General features: G+C 34.3%; 2 protein-coding genes across 3 annotated transcripts; both read left to right on the top strand.

Annotated features, from left to right (window-relative positions):
- Positions 1 to 10223: 10223 nt before the first annotated feature.
- On the top strand, positions 10224 to 12654 carry LOC127126470 (G2/mitotic-specific cyclin S13-7). 2 transcript variants are annotated; one of them, XM_051055399.1, is made up of 6 exons: positions 10224 to 10425; positions 10785 to 10932; positions 11014 to 11071; positions 11169 to 11414; positions 11495 to 11617; positions 11728 to 12654. In XM_051055399.1, the coding sequence occupies exons 1-6, from the start codon at positions 10383 to 10385 to the stop codon at positions 12481 to 12483; spliced, it is 1374 nt and encodes a 457-aa protein (XP_050911356.1). In that variant the 5' UTR covers positions 10224 to 10382; the 3' UTR covers positions 12484 to 12654. The 2 variants fall into 2 exon arrangements, with proteins under 2 accessions (XP_050911356.1, XP_050911357.1); XM_051055400.1 differs by having other exon boundaries at positions 11175 to 11414.
- Positions 12655 to 13179: 525 nt separating this feature from the next.
- LOC127126471 (calmodulin-interacting protein 111) lies at positions 13180 to 21858 on the top strand. Its single transcript, XM_051055401.1, has 10 exons — positions 13180 to 13617; positions 13713 to 13877; positions 14813 to 15681; positions 15956 to 16160; positions 18930 to 19137; positions 19547 to 19935; positions 20501 to 20927; positions 21040 to 21120; positions 21232 to 21422; positions 21500 to 21858. The coding sequence occupies exons 1-10, from the start codon at positions 13315 to 13317 to the stop codon at positions 21632 to 21634; spliced, it is 2973 nt and encodes a 990-aa protein (XP_050911358.1). The 5' UTR covers positions 13180 to 13314; the 3' UTR covers positions 21635 to 21858.
- The last annotated feature ends 1629 nt before the right edge of the window (positions 21859 to 23487 follow it).

Here is a 23487-nt window from a genome sequence, read left to right on the forward strand (position 1 = left end):
GAGAATATCCGCCGCCGGTTAAGATGGACATATCAAGGATAGACTCCGCAAGGGAAAACAAGATTTACAACTACCGGCTACTAGGCAGAAAACCGCAAAGAGAAGGAAAATAGGGATTACAACTACCTTTTACTGGGTAGAATACCAAAGAGAGAATATTTGTCACCAGTTAAGATGAACATATCAAGATAGACTCAAAGGAGGGGAAGAAAATATTCGTCATCGGTTAGGATGAACATATCAAGGATAGACTTCCTGGGGAAACGTGAAAACGAATCCGCTGGGGAAAAATAGATTACTTTTACCGGGTTTTGGGCAAAAGAAATACTCACAAATTGAGAAGAATATTACCAGTTACTGGATAATAGACTCTCATGGGACCAAGAGCAATCTATTTGGGTAAGATCTAGAAAGAAACGGTCAATCAAAGACTCAACCCAATAAGGATATAGCTCAGGGGGAATGGTTCCATCCAGAGAATCAACTGGGGAGGAAACTCAAATAATGATCATCCACGAGGAAATAACTCAGTGGGTAATGAGAAAGGTTAAATCATTTCTGCTTAAGGGGATGACACTCTACAATTGAAAGAGGACAGACTCACCAAACTTGTGTGAAGGAAAGGATACCATCACAACAGAGGATCAGAGAAATAATGAATCATAAAGTGCAATAAAAAATGTGATAATGAAACTTATGAATGTATATGATTACAAAACAATCATAAAGGATACAAATGTCACTAATCTGAATCATCGATACAACGCTCGACCAATCTTTACAAGAGGGAACCAACTGGAGAAGGAGAGGTAAAGGATGAATGCAAACTATCTATCTCAAACGCTCAACCCTAGCCGGGGAAGAGGGAAAATCTGTTGGATCTGCATCATCAATTTTGTGGGAAATTTCAGGTCAACACCAAATCAAATGGGAACCAACCTCACAGAAGATCCAACGACTGCTCAAGAATCAGTGCTGAATGAACTCCACTGAAAACTTGAGGGGAAACCAATATCTGTTGAGATAATGCACCTACAACTCAAGGGAGGCATTCACAAACTCGGCTGGGGATATCAACAAGATTCGGCGGGAGATGCTGAAATGCTGGTGGGGAGGAAACAAAGCTTACTCTAACTGCTTGGGGAAAACCAATAATGCTTCACATTTAGGGCTTACCGGTTTTCTGACCGCTGTTGACATTCCTTAAGTAAAGTTGATTGCTCTTAAAGTAAATGCTTTTATTATTTAAGAAAACATGTTTTTTATTTTAAAAATTCAATTTCAAAATGATCATCATAAAATTTAAATCTATTTGGCTGAAAAGTAAATAAGAGCAGAAACAGTTGGATAAAAAGCTCAACTTTATTTAATAGGATGGTAGTCTGTAAATGACAAGACTCCATAGATCTTTACAAGAGTTGAAAAATGGTAATTTACATGGGAAAGGGCTACATTGAATACAATGATCACTAATCCTTCTGCCAACTTTGATATCCATTGTGCTCTTGGCTTCGGTTGAAGACGAATTAGAACCAAAGGTTGTGCTCAAGAATGTCTTCAAGACTGAAGATCAGCAGGCAGTTACTTGCCATAATCCCTAATTTTTGCATAAATTGCCCCAAGGTGGGGTACTTAATTTATCGGGATAATTTCTTCTATTTTATGTCTCTAACTTTTGCTTGGATCGCCCTTTCGGGTTTTCAATCCACCGAGACGCTCATTTTTGCTACGTGACTATTTCTCCGCAAGCCTTCACTTGATTCACCAACCGAGTGATTCTTGTTGTCAAATTGTTTATTGTCTCTTTTTCTTCCATTTGAATCAATTCAAGTTAACGCTTGTGAGTTTGTAACCTCACCACCTTTGCCTTATCAGCCCCTACATAGACATTCTCTAAGATCTCCCATGCTTACTTTAATGATTCATAATCACCAACTTTCTCAAATTTGTCACCATCCACACATTTATGGATCAAAAACAGTGCCTTGACATATTTCTTCTTCTATTCCTTATGTGTTTCTTATTATACATTTGTTACACATGTGACAAGAGGATTCACCTTGTTCTTGATCACTTTAAGAACATATTGGTAGCCAAACAACACTTTCATTTTCTTACACTATTTGTCGTAATTTTTTGAATCAAGGATAAGTATGTTTGTATGGATTATTTCATTAGAAACAAAATTCATATTTCACACTAGGTATTTGTGGATCAAAGTCAGCCTCTTGATGTTAAATGTTGGAACTTTGAACCACAAGATTAGTGAACAATGATGGAGAAAATTGGAATGTGGAGAGTGAAAGAGGAAAATTGATATCTCTCTTTCTCTCTCTCTCTCTCTCTCTCTCTCTCTATATATATATATATATATATATATATATATATATATATATATATATATATATATATATATATATATATATAGAGAGAGAGAGAGAGAGAGAGAGAGAGAGAGAGAGAGAGAGAGAGAGTTGAGGGTGAGAATTATATTTGCGTTAGTTAAAGATGATAATGCACTCAAGGCATTTATACAAGTGTTACAAAATGTTTGAGACCTAAAACATGTAATTACATAAAAAAAATTGCAAAACTCAGAGCCTGTAACCGGTTACAGCTGACATTACAAAAATAAAACCTCTAGTGGTAACCGGTTAACTTTAGATGTTAACTGGTTACAAGTTCGAATATTTCACTTTTCTACTACTCAGAAGTACTTATGGACTCGCTGTAACCGATTACACCCATGTGTTAACCAGTTACATCACTTGAATTACAAAAATCACTTTTAACACTGTTGGGGCTAATTCGGGAGGTCAACACGAGGGATAATTTTACACTTTGTGGACTTTATTTTTATGAGTAACACACATTTTTTAGAGATACACCACATACTCACCCAAAACCTTAAGGTGATAGATGTGTGGGTTCTCCCACTTATAAATGCTCAAGTCTCCACATTTCTAACCAATATGAGACTTTCCCTCACTAGTCACACTTGTTATTCTCAACACTCCCCTAAAGTAAGTCTATTCACAATGCTACCCCTCAAGTGGAAATTCTTTCATCTATATACACTTGTATCAATGTTGATACTCTACCCACGATCATGTGGGGATACTTTCGATACAAGTGATCTGGTCCCTTCGCTCAAACCAAAGGCTCATGATACCATTATTAGGGCTAATTCGGGGCCAACACGAGAGAGAATTTTACACTTTAGGGACTTTCTTATTATGAGTAACACACTTTTTAAGAGACACACCACATACTCACTCAAAACCTTAAGGTGATAGGTCTGTGGGTTCTCCCACTTATAAATGCTTAAGTCTCCATATTTCTAACCAATATGAGACTTCTCCATACTACTCACACTTGTTATTATCAACAATACCGTTGAAGAGGCAAAACCCAAAAGAGGTATGTTGGTTATTTTGCTCTCATAATCTGGATGTTGCTTTTATGTATTTTGTTTCACTACAACATATACTACCACAACACTTTTTTATCGTCATTTCTATTTTCCGTTTTCCGTTTGAATGTTTCATCGTTGTTTTACTAATTCATCTTTGCTCATATTTATGTATGTTTTTTTTACTATTCATATTCATATATGGATAATTTATGTTTTTCCATCTAAATGTAGTATGGCTAGACCATTTGACCTCATCAAGAATGTTATTGACATGAAAGAACTCTGGAAGTTGCACGTTAGGATTGAAGATCTTTGGTTTATTTTCACTAAAGTGAAGGAAAAACATTTGGAAATGCTTATGTTGGACAAAGAGGTACTCCTATATACATATAAAATTGTTACCCCTATATAAATATAGTTTGTTAATGTTTATTTTTTATATTAGAGACATTAAATACACGCATTTGTGCCTAGTGATATGCTTGCATCACTAAAGCCTAAGTTGGTTAAAAATGAGACTTATTTGATGAAGAAACTTAAGGTTCTTGCAAATAATTTACCATACAAATCATGTACTCATTGTTTAGGTTGATTTCTAATTATGGAAAAAAATTTAGTCTCAAAGAATGTCGTGACATTCCCCTATAGAAATTCAATTTCAAAGACTTTACATATATAAATTCTGAAAAGTATGCTCTTGATGTATTATATGGTGTGCGGAGTAAATTTGTATAAAACGTATGATCATTTTATTTTGCATTTATATTCACATAAAAATGTATATATTTTCCAAAATATTTGTCATGGATGTTGGCCATGTGATTTCACACACAATAGAGGGTGAGTTATGTGTTTCAGAAAAACATGGTTTTGAAAAATATTTAGAATTAAAATCAGAGTTAGAAAACATTTTTACAGTTATTCAGTGGAAAATAAAAATGCATAAAATAAATTATGGAAACGTAAAGAGTTAAGGGAAGAGAGAAGACACTTTGAGCTATAAAGGTTCGATCGAAAAAAGAAAATGACATATTTCTCTCCCCAAGAATTGATCTTGAGGGTATCCAATAAACTTATGAGCTTTTAGTAGGTCAAACTCTTGAACCCCCTTATACAAGGAAAAATGAAGTTTGTCGCTAACTTCTAACCAAACAACAAACATGCGAGAGAAGCAGTGAGTCTTCCTTCCAAACGGTGGATCGAAGTGGCTAGCCTTCTTTTCACGAGAATCTTATATCGGTTAATATTCAAGCTTAAGACAAACTTTGAGAGCTTTTAACACCGGGATGAGATCGCCAACCTAAACTTTGGTTTTATACCGAGCTAACCAATAACCTGTGAGATTTTACCATCTGGTTGATCTCGAACCAAAACAAGCTTTTAACACTTGGATGAGCTTTAATAAAAACTTGGTTTTATAGCGGGATAACTAAAAATCTATGAGATTTTATCACATACTGGTCTCGAACCTAAACAAAGACTTGATCACACAAATCCCAAACCTAAGATTTTTATTGGTTTAGCTTCAAACCCAAACAAACAATCCTTAAATGGATAAAAATTTCAACCAAGGTATAAATAAAACTTCCTTGATGAACTTACAAAACTACCCTTCTAGAATTACACCTTCCTCACTCGCAAAATGACTTTCACGAAAACCACTTCAGCTCCACAAGCCCAAATTGCCTAAAGAAGCACCATCACAATTGCTATTGATCCAATCCTATGGAGGCGGCTTCCAAATAACTTCCAGAATCTTGGGAGCACAATGATGTTGAATAATGACTTTGAAATTCTCCAACAACTCAAAATCATGGATATTGATAAAAGAAAGAGTTTTGAAATTGTTTCCAGCCAATCCATAGACCAACATAATACCAGAAATAGAAGAAGAAATATAAATTTTCTTGTCTTTAAATATGACATTATTCCTAGAAAACCAAACAACGTTCAATAGATGAATAACAACAACATTAAAAATTAACTTACATTGATCCGACCAATTACGGTTGCAGATACTCCAAATATCATCCCACTTCTTAATCAATAAACTAATATTAAGAGCTTTGGACAACCAATGCCAAAGATAAGAAACATAAGAGCACTAAAAAAATAGGTGATCAACATATTCTTATTCAACAAAGTAGGGGTTGCACCTAGAAGGAAAAGAAAAGTTCTTACGCTTCAGTTGATCATAAGTGAAACATTTAGACAACAATAATCTCCAAACCGTAAAAGACTTAGACGACGGGATAGACTTAGCCCAAACCCACATCCACCAATCATAACGGACACCAGGAAAGCGCTTAAAATCATAAGCATCTTCGAGATTAAGCTCCCCCGAAGAAGAATGCTCCCAAATCCTTTTATCCGGACGAAGATCGAAAGGAATAAAATAGTTTTGAATTTTTTCCTGAATCGAAGCTAGAATGACAATATTAGCATTTAAAAAGTTCCATCTACGATCAATAATGAAGGAGCTAACAAGAAGATCATTCGACATATACACCAATACCATCTCCAGGTGAAAGGGATCTCCACACCAATTATCATACCAAAATCTAATAGATCTACCGTTTCCAAGAATCTAAGACGAATAATCACAAGATTAACGAAATCACATATTTTTGATGCTACTCCAAATAGAGGAGTAAATATGATGATGAATGAAATGATTATTCTTCAAAACCCGACTTCTGAGAAGAGAAGCCTACTAATCATCATAATTTAAAAATCCCAACAAGCTTAAGATTGTAGGCCTAATTCAAAGCAACCAAAGATCTATGCCCATACCACCTTCTGAAACCGGTCTACAAATATTTTTCCAAGCCACCGTAATAGTTTTACTGTTTGAAACATCCCTACTCCAAATGAAATTACGAGCATCTCTCTCAATACGCCTAACCAAAGAAATTGGCCATGCATTGATAGACATGGAATGGATAAGCATACCTTGAATCAAAATCTTGACCAACTCGAGCCGACCCATAAAAGAGAGAAGGGATCCTTTCCAAGAAGCAAATTTTAGAATAATTTTATCCGCAATCGGTTGAAGATGTTTAGCCTTAACTCTTCTTTTAAGAATTGGTACTCCAAGATAAATAAAAGAGTCAGAATCAATGCAAAACCCAATGAGAGACGACAAAATATTGAGACGAGAAGAAGACATAGAGCCTCCAAAAATAGAGGACTTCCCACAATTAACAAACTATCTAGAAACCTCACTATATTCCTTGAAAACAGTGGTAAGCTTCTTAAAAGGTAGAAACACTACCTTTGTAGAATATAAGGATGTCGTCCGCATATAAAATATGAGAGGGACTATAATGTTCCTAGGCCCCTTCATCACATCCAGGGAACCAAACTCAACCAACAAATCGAGATTCCCGCTAAGCACTTCTTCAGCGAGACAAAAAAGGAGAGGAGATAACGGATCCCCTTGACGGACCCCTCTGGTACAATTAAAGAAGCCATGAAGCGACCCATTGATGGAGATAGAAACCCATACGAAATTCAGAATGCTCATAATCCAATTTTAGAAAGTAGCATTAAAACCAAACTGCTGCAGAACTTTGAGAAGAAATTGCCAATTCAGCGTGTCAAAGCCTTTGTGATATCCACCTTAAGCGCCACATTCCCGCACCAAGATTTAGAACCAAGTAAATTAAAAGCTTCTGAGGCCAAAGCAATGCAATATTTAAAACTTCTACCTTGGATGAATCTCTATTGTTCATGATAGACCAAATGAGTCATAAGAGGCGCAAGTTTCACAACAATAATTTTAGAAATAATCTTGAATTTGAAATTAGAGAGAGCAATAAGGCAAAATTGATCCAAAGGATCCGCACTAGAACATTTGGGAATGTGCACTAAAGAGTTAGAATTACATCCATGGAGAATCCACCATGAAGAAAAGAATTGGATGATTGCAATCGAGACATCCTTCTTAACAAGATCCCCGTAACTTTGATAAAAAGACGCACCAAATCCGTCTGGGCCAGGCACACTGTCCAAGTTAAGGGAGAAAACCGCAACTTTGATCTCGTCCAAAGAAGGAAGAAAAATAAGCAAGGCATTCATGTCATCATCCACCAAAGTAGGAATAAATCTTTCTACCAAAGAGAAATCCTGCAAAATAGAAATGTTAGCAGCAAACAAGTTTTGATAGTAATTCACAACATGAGAAGCAATATGTGTCGGCGTTGAAAAAATCTCGTGTCCATGCCTGCGAATTGAAATAGGCTTGAGAGAGTTCCGAATTTTAGAAACCCGATGGAAAAAGGCAGTATTATGGTCTCCCTCAAGATGCCACTTAAGCCTAGATTTTTCCTTCAAGAAAGATTCCTCCATATTCAAAGCAAAAGTGAGATTGTCTTGGGCCTCTAATTCTGGCCTAAATAAGTTAGCATCCGTCCTCAAAATCTGTGTCTCGGCCTGAGTCTTATCCAACTTATCTTCCGCCAACAAAAAATTCTGAGTAACATTCCCAAAGGTGGAGTGATTCCAGCTTTTAAGTAGTTGAAGCTTCATGCAAAGAACCAACATAGGACAACCAACTACCTTTTCATTCCAGGATTCAATAATCTTACTGCAATCATTGTGCAAAACCCAAGTTTTCAAAAACCAGAATTGAGTCACTAACTTAATATGATTAATATGAAATTCGAGAAGGATGGGGAAATTATCTGAATGCAGCTTAGTGAGGGCGCAAACAGAAGTGTTGACACAAGAATTCAACCAATATAAGTTTATAATATTCCGATCGGGACGTCTTTCAATGAAATAAGGATGAGCCCTTTTATTTGACCAAGTGAGGAAAACTCATTGGGTGGGAAGATGAAAGAGTTGATTCAAACCCGTCCAAGCCTGAAAATCAATAATAGGACCCTTAGCAGGAGCATTGTGACTACAATGTTCACGAGCCCCTATTATAGCATTTAAATCACCAATGAAATTCTAAGGGAGATGATGTTGAATTCAGAGCTCAGAAAGATCCTTCCAAAGCTCTTTCCTCTTGTACAAACTGTTAGAGGCATAAAACGCAAGACTAGCCAACGTCTTTTGGTTTAAAACAAAAGAAAACGCCACAAATTGGTCAGAAGAACCAATAATAGTTGGGTCAATATCAGTCTTGTAAAGACACCACAGAGATGGAAGAAGAGGACTATTGAAAGCAAAAAACTTAAAACCAAGCTTAAGGAACCAATTGCCCAGAATTTTGTCAAAAGAAGTTTTCGGTTCAACAATGAGCAGCCCCCAAATTCCTTAGGAAGTTCTTATCATTCAACACCATAATATAAACAATATCAACAATTTGGGCAATCTGTTGGTCTTCAACTGTCGCAGCCACACAGTCTGAAGAGGAGTCTGAGTCCACAGAAGGTTGAGACACAAAATTGGGAGGAACGTGAGGTTACAGGGGAGTAACCTCTAAAAGAACAGGCTAAGACATATCCAGACCAACAACAGGTTTAACAACCTTATCAACAACAATGATGTCGTTGACCACAACATCATTCCTTTTATGAGAATTAGCTTTCTCCACAAAAGCAATATTATGCAGAGGTTTGTTCAAAACTTTGCAATTCTACACACTATGCCCCACTTTCCTACAACGCAAACAGAATTCCGACAATTTTCATATTCAATATCCGAAAAAAATACAAATCTCTGTCTCTCTCTCTACAAACACATTGTCGTTGAGGGGTCATGCAAGATCCATATCAACTAACGCTCTAATAAATTGCCCAAAAATACGGTCAATCCTAAACTTAGAAGCATGAGACATCGATTGCCCTGAGCGTTTGTATTATTTCTTTATGCAATTTTTTAAAAACATTCTTAAGCCGATTGAATATAAAATATTCTTATCCAATTTAATGTAATTTGATAGTCGTTAGTCATTATGGTTATTAATAGGTTGGATAATCAATTTTGATACTTTACTTTCATATAATAAAATCAGTATTTATTTAATTCAAAAGGTTTTTGATTAATCAATTTCACTTCATGAAAGCTCCAAATTCAATGTTTAAATTAAAATTTATTCTAGTTGTAAAATCAAGAACGAAAACATTTCAAAAAAATCATCTTATATTTCTAAAGTCAAACTTACCTTCAATCCAGTCTCTCATTTTAAGATGTGAATAATTAAATATATGAATTATTATATATTTTATTGACCAAAGTGCTATATATATATATATATATATATATATATATATATATATATATATATATATATATATATATATATATATATATATATATATATATATATATATTAAATTGATTGTTTATTTAAAATAAAAATTATGGAAAGCAAAAGTAAAAACTAAAATCAACTATTTAAACTAACAGTTTTTATTGAAAATAATAATTTTTTTTACATTAACATTGTACATAAAATAAATGCCTAAAAAAATTAGATAATAATCTTTTATTACATGTTTAAATATTCTAATTCACGTTCAACACTATTTTCACACAACTTTCTAGAAATTTCAAATTTTATTTATAACTTTTACATTACCGTCATTTGATTCAATGTGCTACAATTCCAAACATGCTAACAATTAAAAAAAAGAAAAAACTTAATCAAAAATATAAAATACCAAATATAAAAAATTAAGAAAAGAAAAAAAATAATTAAAAGAAGTATATACAGTTTGCACATGCCTTTTGTTTGGAAACATAACCAACGGCTATATTATCTTTTGAAGAGGCACGTTCTATCGTTCGATAAACGTAAAAGAAATCCAACGGTTAAAAACAACTCAAAATTCGACCGTTGAAGAGAGAATCGTTGCTTCCATCAACTTCATAAAGAGCTATTACATTTTCCAAACTCATATCCATTTCTCATTCTTTTTCTTTCTGTAAACAAAAAGAGAGTGCGAGGGTGTGAACAGTGTTTGATTCCACCCTCAAGAATCATACTATTCAAATCGAAAACTAAAGTTTTGTAATGGCTTCAAGACCCATTGTTCCTCAACAACAACAACCTAGAGGTGTGTGTTTTCTTCAATCATCGTACAAATTTTGATTGGGTTTTTTCGATTTTTTGTTATGCTTCTTTGATTCTTCCTGGGTTCAAGTTTTTTTGTTCAAAGATTCGAACTTTGGGTCTTCAATATGATCTTGCAAATCTGGGATTTTGCAAGAAGCCTGGATGAGAAAGATTTTGTTTTGATTCACAGATCTGTTTAGTTTCAAATAAAGTTCAAGTTTTTCTCGTTTTTGATTCAGATCTAGCAAATGGGTCTTGTTCTTGTTCCTGTTTTTTTTTTCGTTTTGGAATTTGTTTGTGTTTGGATCGAAATCTATGACATTTTTTAATGTTTTTTTTTTGTTTTTTGTAATGTCATAGGCGATGCTGCTGTGGGGGGAGTGAAACAGCAGAAGAAGAACCTTGCAGCAGGCGAGGGAAGGAACCGTAGAGCAGCACTTCATGATATTGGTAATGTAGTCACGGCAGTAAGAGGTGTTGAAGTCAAGCCAAATCGTCCCATAACAAGGTTCTTATCCTCTCTTTCTCTCCATCTCTTATTTTCTCTCTTCACTCTTTTGGTTCCCTATTGATTTTGATCATTCTTTAGGAATTTCTGTGCACAACTACTTGCCAATGCCCAAGCAGCTGCTGCTGAAAATAACAAGGTTGCTTACATTATTTCTTTAAAATTTTCATTGGTAGGTTAATGATGGTGGTTGTTTTCTGAGATTGGTGTTGTTTTTTTGTATATTGAAATTGAAGAAACAGGTCTGTCCTCCTCCTGCTGCTGTCAAGGGAGTTCCAGTGGCTAGAAGAGTGGCAGTGGCCCCTAAACCTGTTCAGAAGAAAGTCACTGCAAAACCAAAGCCTGTTGAAGTGATTGATGTAATAAGTTCTGAAGAAGAGAGCAGTAAAGAAAAGTCTGTGCTTAACAAAAAGGGAGGAGAGGTTAATTCCAGGAAGAAATCATCACGCACTCTTACTTCTGTTCTAACAGCTAGAAGCAAGGTTGGTTGGCTTTGTTGTCAAAGAATTAACTAAGCCAAGAGACATGTTATATGTTCTTATCTTTACATGTTTTCTTTTAGGCTGCATGTGGTTTGACTAACAAACCTAAGGAGATTGTTGACATTGATGCTGCTGATGTTAACAATGAACTTGCTGCTGTTGAGTATCTTGATGACATTTACAAGTTCTACAAGTTAGTTGAGGTAACAATAAGAAACAAGTTTTGTGTTTATTTCTCATTCTTAAAAGGATTTTGTTTTGGATCTGATGTGTATATTATCTTCAATTGTGCATGTATTGTTGAATAATGAAGAATGAGAGCCGTCCACATGATTACATGGACTCACAACCTGAGATTAACGACAAGATGAGAGCTATACTCATTGACTGGCTAGTAGATGTTCACACAAAATTCGAACTTTCGCCAGAAGCCCTTTACCTCACAATCAACATAATTGATAGATTCTTAGCTATCAGCCTTGTGTCAAGAAGGGAACTTCAATTGGTTGGCATCAGTGCTATGTTGATGGCATCAAAGTACGAAGAAATCTGGCCACCTGAGGTTAATGACTTTGTGTGCCTCTCAGATAGAGCCTACACTCATGAACAAATACTCATCATGGAGAAAACCATCCTAGGGAAGCTTGAATGGACACTGACAGTGCCTACACCATTTGTTTTCTTAGTCCGATTCCTCAAGGCGGCTTCGGTGTCCTTACCTTCTTCTGATCTCGCTTTAGAGAACATGGCTCATTTTCTTTCTGAGCTGGGAATGATGCATTATGCTACCTTGATGTACAGCCCCTCAATGATGGCTGCAGCAGCAGTTTATGCAGCAAGGTGCACATTGAACAAAAGTCCTGTTTGGGATGAAACATTGACGATGCACACTGGTTACTCAGAAGAAGAATTGATGGGTTGTGCTAGATTGTTGGTGAGTTTTCACAGTGCTAGTGGGAGTGGAAAACTCAAGGGTGTCTATAAGAAGTATGCTGATCCTCAGAAAGGCGCTGTTGCTGTTCTTCCACCGGCGAAAAACCTTGTGTCATCTGCCGCAGTTGGTTCTTAAATTTGTCATTGAAATAAACAAAGGAAGCTGCCTGAGTTTTTAGGTTTATGTAGGGCTCTCAGCAATAACCATTTGTTATTGTAATTTTTTTCTTTCTTTTCATTGTTTAGACCCTTTTCAGATGTTATGAAATCAAACACTTTCATATATAAAGCTTCCTCATTTTCCTTATTTTCATTCTGACATCATAGAATTGTATAATCTCTTAAACAAAAGTGAATGTTCATGCCATGCCATTTCCAGGAGTAGTTTTTTGGTCATTGTTACCAACTTGTCTAGCTAGTTATTCATATGAAAATAAGATTCCTATATTTTATTTAATATGAAAATAATTCCTATCCTTTATTTAATATGAAAAATAAATATTCAAATACAAATCAAATTCTATTGTATTTAAAAAAAAAATAAAAATTCAGGACTCTTTGGTCATTGATACCAACTTGTCTAGTTTCATATGAAAATAAGAATCCTATCCTTTGTTTAATATGAAAATAATTCATATCCTTTATGAAAATAAATATTCAAATTCTATTGTTAAAAATATAAAATACTTAAAAAAAAATCATAAAAAAAATAAAAAATTTCCAAAACAGATAAAAATAAAAACTAATTTTTAAAATAAAAATAAAAGCACCTACTGATCCAAAGTAAAAAAACCCCATTTTATTCCCAGAACGAAAAAAATAAAAAGAAAGGAGTAAAACCCTACTACATTACCGTGAAGCATTTTATCAAACATATATACCACGCATTTTCCCAGCTTCTTCTTCTTCTTATTCATTCCTTTTTCTTCTCAAATATTTCACACTTAACTCACAAGCTCTCTCAATAATGTCTTCGAGTTCAAAGCTTAATAGTAGTAGTAAAAAAAAGCAATCGAAATCGCAATCGAGGTTATCATCATCTTCAATTTCCGAGCCGGCCACTCCACCCTGCACCATAGCCGAACCACAGAACCTCGCCTCTCTCCGCCAAGAAGCTTCTCGAATATTCCCACCCTTCATTTCAGAATCGGCTTTGGTAGGCGAAATCACCGACGTCGAGTCTACCGATTCTCTTTCCAAAGGCTCTAAAATTTGGCTTTCCGAGTCTTCCATGGTGGCATCTTCTCTTGCTCCGGGTTCACTTGTTTCGGTAATCTATTTTCTTTTTTTGTTTTTTTCTTCTTCTTCAGTTTTTGGGGTTTATGCTGCAACACTAGTTTATGATTCTTTCGATTAATTTTGTAGGTGTCTATTCCCTCTTCAAGTAAAGAGATTACGCAATTGCATAACTTTCCTCTCACGTCATTGACTATTGAATGTGTCAGATACTACGGATTGGAAACTTGCAACACATTGAATCATGTTGCAGGAAACTACTTTGCTATTGCAACTGTGTTTCCGTCTAAGAAGGTTAGTGCTTTTGTTTTGTTATTCATTGTGTTTATTGATATGTAAAAAAATTTACATTTGCATTCTGTCATTAAATTAAATTAAATTTTTCGTATTCATTTTTGTTGTGGAGGAGAATTTAGGGAGCTTCTTCCATGTTACAATAAAATGCTTTAACATGATGTTAATTAAAGCAGTTGTATAAACAGATTCAGCTGTTGAAAATAAAGAGAGTTGGATACTTTTGTTAGAGTTGGAATAACACCATGGTGGTAACGGGTTTAAGTACTTTGAGCATGTCGAGAGAAAACCTGAAGATTTTGCCAAAGAGTAGATAAGGTGAAGAGTAGTCAATTCGCTAATGGCAAGGGAAGATTTAGGAAATTATAAGAGAAACTATTAAGACATATCTCGAGATAGGGATATTGTACATGATAGAACATTATAGCGTTGTTTGTTATTGTTGATGTACTAATCCTAATAATATGCCAAAGTAGATATAACCAATACAGGAAGAAGCAAATAAAATACTGCTAGATGCTATTAAGATTGTAGATTGTAGATTGATCTTATCGAAGAACAAACAAGAAAATAAAATTACCTTCTACTCTGATATCAATTAAGAAAAAGATTGATTGATGGTATGATCCTACTATGAAATCTTGTACTTGGCATACGACTAAGACTAACAAATAGCTCGCTGAAGCTGCTTTTATTTTTACTCATTTGAGATAAGACTAATTGATAGAATGATACTAGAAAGTGACTTTCTTGACAATAAATAACAATTCGCCACCATATTGGTTGGAGTTTTTACAAGCTAATGTTCATTTTTCAATTAAATTCCTTTACACAGTTTTCTTTCTCTTTTTAGGGAGGGTGTTCTTGTTGGATTTCGGTTCATGTTCTCTTTTTAGCTAATGTTCAAAATCCTAAATTTTATGACATTTATATAGGTATTGAAGAGTGGAGTACGTCTATCTTCTAATCTTTCCATTGTCATGGGATGTCCTCCTTTGGGCATAAGTGTGTTTGTTCACCCATTACAGAAACAATACACATCTTGTATTGCAAATGGGAGCAATGGACTGCATTCTGGAGAAAAAGTATATAATTGCAAGGAGTTATATCTTCAGTTGGCTCCTTGTAAGAGTGGACTACCATTGAAAGTCAGTAATTTCCTCCCATTAGACGTGTCTAAGTCGAAATCCCGTGCCCAATCTGAGAATGATATTGTTGCATCTCCTAAAACACCTTCTTATGGATCGAAGTTTTCTAATGGAACTGTGTATTCTTCCCCCGTATTTGAAGATTCAGCATCAAGTGTAACGAATTACAAAGGTCAATCGGTGACTTCATTTGATGTTAGCAAGGCATTAGGAGATGAAAGTTCCAAAAAATTACTAGAAACATGTGCCACTTCATGGTTATACTCTCGTTGTTTATTGCTAGGGAATCTTGTCAGTGTCCCAATGTTTTCTGAGTTTTGCATTTTCCAAGTGATGGGAATTAAAAAGGTGCCAGCTACCACACATGACTATCGTTCATTGAATGGGAGCAGTAATTTAAATATTGAGGATTCTGATATAGTAGAGGATGGAAATCTGGCTTTCACTGTCAATTGGGAAACAAAGGTATTTTTATCTTTGCCATCAAATGAAGCATTTGAAGAGTCAGTTCTAAGGGATTTATCGTGTTTGAAACTTGATCACAAGGTTGTTAAACCTAGCATACATAATAATATTTCTAAATTAGGTGGTTTATCTAAAGAAGAAACGCTTTTAAAGGAAACAATTTCGTTTTTAGGGGACGATATTTTAACAAGGTATGCCTTATGTCTTCTCTATTTTATGTCTTCACCTGTATTTCATATAAAGCTGAAGAATAAGCTTTATTAATTCACTTGCCATAAATTGTATGCTGTTTATTGCATCATATGATATTTTGTGGATTCAAGTAGTGCTGACTGTAGACTATGTTTAATGCAGCAAACTCTGTCTAAAATTAAATATCTAATGGAATTTGTTAAGTACTATGCACATGTGCAAACAATTCCGCACATTTATGTGTTTATGTTTTTTTGTTTTTGCAATATGTAGATTTGGTATGCATAATACTAAAGGAGTCCTTCTTCATGGCCCACCTGGTACAGGAAAGACTTCCCTGGCTCAATTATGTGCTCATGATGCTGGGATCAGATTTTTCTCAATAAATGGACCCGAAATTGTTACCTCAAATTACGGTGAAAGTGAGAAAGCATTGCAAGATGTTTTTGATTCAGCCATTCAAGCTGCACCTGCCGTGGTTAGATGTTTTGTCAAGATAATGTGTTTTGTGTTTTATCATTTTGTATTTGAATGAATAATTTATGCTCTTCTATTGATGAATAATTTATGCTCTTATATTGTGTTTGAATGAATAATTTATGCTCTTATATCGAGATCCAGCAACAAGGGAATAGCATATAGAGCACCCTCATAATACTCACTTCTATTAAAACACTCAGTGCCCATAAACATCTCACGCACCATGCATATATAGTACTCTTTCAACTCTCTATTTACATGCATAATTAAATCCAGAGCCTTTTTTCTTTCTTCTCTTATTAACTTTTGATGGGTTTGGATCTCAGCCCACACAAGGGCTAGTCTTGTCATGTTGGATTGGATCGTTCTCTAGAATTGAGACAGCACTCGACACTGAAGTGAAGAAATTGCCCCTTAATCATTGCAACATTTCCCAAGTGACCTCAATTAACTGGTTGATAGCTCTATTTAAGAACTTGAGACATTGCTGACCATATTAGGGAGATTATTCTTGAATTAAGAACTTTTTCGAGTTCAAAGAATGGTTCATCACTTCAAGGTCATTTCGTAATTGGGTGAACAATATGTTGTCCCATCCCAATGGCTCTCTCTAAGTGAGTCACATGGAAGATGGGATAAACTCTCGACCTCTCCACTTGGCCAGGATTTGAAAAGTTCCAAAATATATGAAGGCTTGGAGATACTTTAGGATTTATATGTTGGACCTATGTCTTATTAGATAACAATATAAGAGGAGAGGGCTGAAATGAAATACGGCAGTTACGGTCAATTTTATGTTTTCTATTAATTGTCGGTTGTTATTGTCTGTCGTGTTGTCTATATAGGAATAAATAGACAAAGGAAAGGGAAAGTGGTTATTGGGTGGTTATGTGAGAGAGAGACCAAGCTCTCTAATTCTTGGAAGGGAATTTTCTGGTCACGGCAGACCAATCTGTTCTTAGAGTCTGTCAGTTGTCTGTGTCCTGGTCTGTTATTCTGTAATACCACTGTTCTCCTGCTTTGATACAGAATTCAGGGATTTACCTTCAATAAAATTGTCATTTTATTCTAAATGTATCAATTCAGATACCATTAGTAAAAAAATCATTATAGATACCATTTTCTATCATTATCCTTCTAGCAGCAATTGTTGGAGATGAGGCCTAACTTTAAATATTCCATCCTTTCGGTGTTTGTTGGCTTTTGACACATCAGATTCTGGGCTTGCTGTAGGAGAGTTAGACAATCTGACTGACGATCTCGTCTCTATCTTTCAAGTCATTCCTCACAACTTTCACTATACTTTCACCTTGTAGATAATGAGTAAATGTCACATCTCCTCAGTTACTATTGCTCGTACAGACGAGTATCTATACATTTTGTCTCTCCTGCTCTGCACCTATTGGATGTGTTTTGGGTTCTACTACAGCTGATCAATTGAATAGTAATTCCTCATTTTTCTCTAAATTATCACCACCTAAATCTCCACATCATATTACTCTCAAGACGGGTCAAAAGTCCAAGCTGCTAGGTGAAATTACCAGTAACTTTAAGTTCTGTCAATTGAATTTCCCAATGTTAGACTAGTAACCACATTGAAAACAAATGCAAAATGCCTAACCCCACTCTATTTTCAAATTTTCGGTCAAAGTCAATGTTTTCAAATTCTATCAATGGCCTGGTTTTGGCGTTCACCAACTTCTCTTGATAGTATAGAACAGTTTTCATGAGATGGAGTAGTTCTGTACATTGTTCTGGAACATAACCAAGAGTTTCTCCAAACAACTCATGTTGGTACTGATAATTTCAGATTGTAATTTCATTTCCATCTCTTTCATACATGTTCTCACATGTATAATACAATCAATATATTTACAATGAGATATTTTTTGAAAGCATCATGTCATAAGAACTGTGGTACGTGTGATGCTTACTAATGGAATTAGTAGAACACCTAGCATTATGAGGCTCCATGACATATATAAGAATTGTGCTGCTGTCATGTTGGTCTTGATTAATCAAGAGAAGTCAGAAATTGGTTTAAGCCGGGTGGCTGAAGAATATTAGGCATTTAACAAATAAAAATAAAAAATCATGGAAAGGAATAAAATTTGAAGGCCATTGTACTATATAAAATGAAAATGGAAGCATTTTATTGTCAGTCAGTGACCTGGTTTTTGTATTTCACATTCTGATTTGGTTTTGAAGTTAAAAATGCTAGTAAAAAATATATTGAAAGGTCATGTTTTGTTTGATTCTCTTCTATGATTTAAAAGTTCTGGAACTCACCTGAATTATATTGAAATTTATTTTAAAGCAGTTCTTTATTTCCTTAAATATTTGGGAGTGATGGTGAAAGATTTCAATTCTTTCAGTGTAAAAAGACAGTCTATTGCATTGTCTTGTAAGTAAGTTGTATCTATATTTTTTCCTGCTTTAAGCAGTCCAATAGACAAAACATAGAGGTGAGAATTACAATTTTTGAGCAGTTGTAATTTAAATGAATGATAGTTTCTTTTTCACGATTTATTAGAAATTCTCAAACTGGCATAATGTGAGGAGGCCTGCTCTCTGTCAATGTTCCTACAATTTTGACATATTTCTTAAAGATTTTATTGCTTTAGTTTGCATGGTTAACTATTTTGAAGGCTTGCACTTGATTTACTGGGAATATGTCACTTATTTTGAACCTGATATTTTTATGCTCTAAGTTCTTCTAAGTTGCTGAATCTCAATGATTGGATTTCTGTTACTGTGTTGCATACAGGTATTTATAGATGAAATAGATGCAATTGCCCCTCCAAGGAAAGATGGTGGTGACGAGCTATCTAACAGATTGGTTGGAACCTTATTGCTTCTGATGGATGGAATTAGAAGAAATGAAGGGTTACTTGTTATTGCTGCTACTAATAGACTTGACCAGATTGATCCAGCTCTCAGACGACCTGGAAGATTTGGCATGGAAATTGAAATCGGTAAGATGTAAGCTAATAGCTCCTTATGAATAATATTTTATTACCTAGAAATGCATAAGATAGTAGCTCATTAAATAATGTGGCAACTCATCATTGGATAACTATGTAAAACTTTTTTTCAAACAACGTATATAAATCAAACTCATAATTTATAAATCTATCTATTACTGTAAAATACGACTCTATCCGGTCTCAATTATAAACAAAAAGGTGTCTCTAGAGTAGGGTATAGAAGAGGTAGTTAGTGTTACTTTAGCCTATCCTTAGTACTTGAATTTCAATATTTCATTCAATTGGAGCTCTTTGCAAAATATATTTTCGTTTATAATTTTAATCTGAATTTAGTACAATGAATTCATTGAATTCTTTTATCAAACACCACTTCCTTATACTTTCATATGCAATGCAGGTGTGCCATCACAAACGCAGCGAAAAGATATTTTGCGCACTATTCTCTGTGAAATAGATCACTCTCTTTCGCAGACACAAATTGAAGAGCTTGCCTCAATAACTCATGGATTTGTAGGGGCTGATTTAGTCGGCCTTCGCGATTGGGCAACTTTTATTTGTCTTCGGCGTTATTTTGAACTTAAACATAAAGAGACTTGCAATGATAGTTCTCGTGACATAATAGAGCAACCCACTCCGTTGAATAGTGCAACAAACTCCAGATACCATTCAAGTATTGGAACTTATGAAACTATTGATAAGACGCCCGAAGAAGAGCCTATTTTGAACGTGACTTTTGAGGATTTTCAGAAGGCTAGGTCTGAAATAAGACCTAGTGCCATGAGAGAGGTATGGTTGATGTCATGATTATTATTTTTGGAGTCAGTTTTTAATAAAAAATATCTCTTAGCAGGATATACCTATTTGATTTGGGCTCATTTTGGTTTCCTGAATTTTTCAATAATCCCCTTCTATTTTCATATAATGAAATACATAAGCTTCCACAATGTATAACCTGTCTACTCAAAATTACTTTTACAAGTGAAAAGTGATTTCGATTCTCTAATCAGTACCTCCATTCAACAATGAATTGTCATAGGTTGTAGTTTTGTAATTGTCGTCTTAAGAAAAAAGAAATCTCTTTGTAATTGTGTTTTCACGATCTATACTTGATATAGGAATCTGCTTTAGTGAGATAGGAAATTTTAAACCTAAAAAAGTATGATTATCTTCTATCAAAAATCTGGTGAGTTATTTGTGCTCTCAATAACCATTTTCCTTCTGACAGTATTCTTTTCAACTGAGGTTTTACATAAAATGTTAAACAAGGACTTTTTTAATCAAATATTTTCCAAAATAAAAAGTGAAGAATAATAGTGTGGTGGTTTATTATCTTTCATTTTTGTCTATCTAGGTGACCCTTGAGGTTCCAAAGGTTAATTGGGAAGATGTTGGTGGCCAGAAGGAGGTCAAAAATCAAGTGTTGGAAGCAGTATTATGGCCCCAAAAGCACCACGATGCATTCACCCGTATTGGGACTGATCCTCCAACAGCTATTTTGCTATTTGGGCCTCCAGGTTGTAGCAAAACCCTCATGGCACGTGCAGTTGCTTCTGAAGCAGGGCTGAACTTTCTAGCAGTCAAGGGTCCTGAACTCTTCAGCAAATGGGTTGGCGAATCTGAGAAGGCTGTCAAATCAATTTTTGAGAAAGCAAGGGCCAATGCCCCGTCAATTGTGTTTTTTGATGAAATAGATAGTCTTGCTATAACTCGTGGGAAAGATGGTGAGAGTGTTTCAGTGTCTGATAGAGTCATGGCTCAACTTCTTGTTCAATTGGATGGTAAGTGATGAACCTCGAGCCAGTTGAAATGTGAATGGTCACTAATATAGCCGTTGGCTCAAAATTGACATTAATCACGTTTTTCTTTTAATGAAAAAATTATGTCCTACAGGTGTGCGGAAAAGAGGTGATGTTACTGTCATAGCTGCTACAAATAGGCCAGACAAGATTGATCCCGCTCTTTTACGACAAGGTATTATCCGTTTTGTTATTCCGCGTCTCTCACTTACATGCACACACAAATACACTAAGGAGGATGAGTTGGTATGTCTTTAATCAGTCGCTTAAATATCTCTATTTACAGGGCGCTTTGACCGTCTGCTATATGTTGGACCTCCAAATGAGATTGACAGAGAAGAGATATTTAGCATTCATTTGCGCAAAACTCCACATGATTCTGATGTTAGCATGAAAGAACTTGCTCAATTGACAGATGGTTTTACTGGGGCTGATATATCACTTATATGTAGAGAAGCAGCTCTTGCTGCATTGGAGGTTAGTCATTCAGCATTATTTATGATCGACGTGTTACAAAAAATATATAGTAATATGTAAAATCTTTGTGACATCAGGAAAGCTTTGATGCTTCCATTGTAAAAATGAAGCACTTTAAGATAGCAATCGAACAGGTTCAGCCAACAGAAGTTCAGTCCTACCAAAAGCTATCAGAAAAATTTCAAAGGGCCGTGTTCTCTCCTGTGATATAAATGGTTAATCTAGTCACATCCACTTGCAACACATTTGGTAAATATTTCCTATTCCACCATGCATGTTTACTATATCTTATTTTGGAGTCTATAAGGGGAGTTAGAAATTGGATGTGTTTGTTGATTTCAGCTGAAACAATATGGTGTAGAATGTAGAAACATAAATTATTTTATTTATATCTTAAGTTTTTTTTAGAAAAAATGAAAATATCTTGATATTATTATGTTTTCTTATATTTCTTAGTTGTTATCATGAGATGTTTCTCTATTTAGTTAATATTTGGAGTACTAGTATAATATCATGAGTTTCATTTGAGCATTATTGAAGATAACTATTTTTATTGTAGTTTTTAATTTTTTTTTGCAAATAGCTTACCTGCGCTCCTACTTGACCAGCATCAGCCTCTTAAAAAAGAGCAATATCCAAAATTTGGAAAGGTGCATAAGTGCATTAGTGTCAAAAACAAGAACAAGTAGAAGAGTGAAGTTCACTTGTTCATTGATCATTCATCTTATTTTAAAAAACTGAATTGGAATCTGACGCTGAAATATAGATTGCTAATTTGCTACGGTAGTAATTAAATTTAAATGAAACCAAAATAAAATCTAACTTCCAGCTCATAAATGAGTAAATGATCAAATTGATTCTTAAAATTGTAAACATGGTTATTTTAATATCTGGATTTTATGAATAGATAAATATGTTTTCGAGTTTGTAACAAGTTAAATGCTTAATTCTCAGTTTTTTTTTGGTTAGATGATACTATGTGATTATTTAAATTTAATAATTATTTATACCACATTCTCTATTATTTTTTTAAACAGTCCTTTCAATAGTAAACTGGATGATGACATGCGTGAGGTGCTAGGTAAAATTTATTACATTTATATTATTTAATATTAGAATTAGTGGATCAAGTTCATAAAAACTTAAATTAGAAATGCAACTTAAATTAGAAATGCGTGAGGTGCTAGGTAAAATTAGATATGCGTAATGGTATGTGATTATTTAAATTTAATAATTATTTTTTAATTTAATAATTATTTAAACAACATTCTCTATTAATTTTTGTAAACACTCCTTTCAATAGTAAACTGGATGTTGACATGGGTGAGGTGCTAGATAAAGTTTATTGCATTTATATTATTTAATATTAGAATTAGTGTATCAAGTTCATAAAAACTTAAATTAGATATAAAATAATCTCTTTGAATGATAGATTTATGTTAAAAAAAATCTAATGACAATATCTAAGTATGGTGGAGTAACTCAATTGATTTGAGTTAATGGTTTTAATGACAATATTTAATATTAATAACCTGTTGATAATTATAAATAAAAAATTAAAACAACTTAAAGATGCGGTGCTACTATCACAAACATAAATTTTAAATTTTTTAATGCATTCTATATATTATTTATGAAAATATTAAAATATTTCGAAATTTCAGAAATGCACCTCCAGATGCACTCCATTCACACACAACTCATTTGATTTTGAACCACGCTCCAATTTTATGACTTAAATTATTTTGAAAATGCATTTTCAAAGTATATTTGAAAATACATTTTTGAAACTCACAAAAATACTTATATCTTATGGTTAGTTAATCAATTTAATCAATTAAAAATATCAATATCGAACAGTGGAATTCTTCTATATCTAGTGGGTTGATCACCTTCTTGAATTGAGGATTTTAAAGCAAACTTGGGATCTAATCCTACTATCAGGAATTTCAATCGACCTGGGAGGTCATCGATTGGAGAAGCTCTGCTCGGGCTAATGAAGGTCAGCATGTCTCTGATATTGATCACACTTCTTGACAAATGCGATGATGTCTTTCAATAGCGT

The sequence above is a fragment of the Lathyrus oleraceus genome, chromosome 3 (genome assembly GCF_024323335.1).
Source record: "Lathyrus oleraceus cultivar Zhongwan6 chromosome 3, CAAS_Psat_ZW6_1.0, whole genome shotgun sequence".
NCBI classification, from domain to species: domain Eukaryota; kingdom Viridiplantae; phylum Streptophyta; class Magnoliopsida; order Fabales; family Fabaceae; genus Lathyrus; species Lathyrus oleraceus.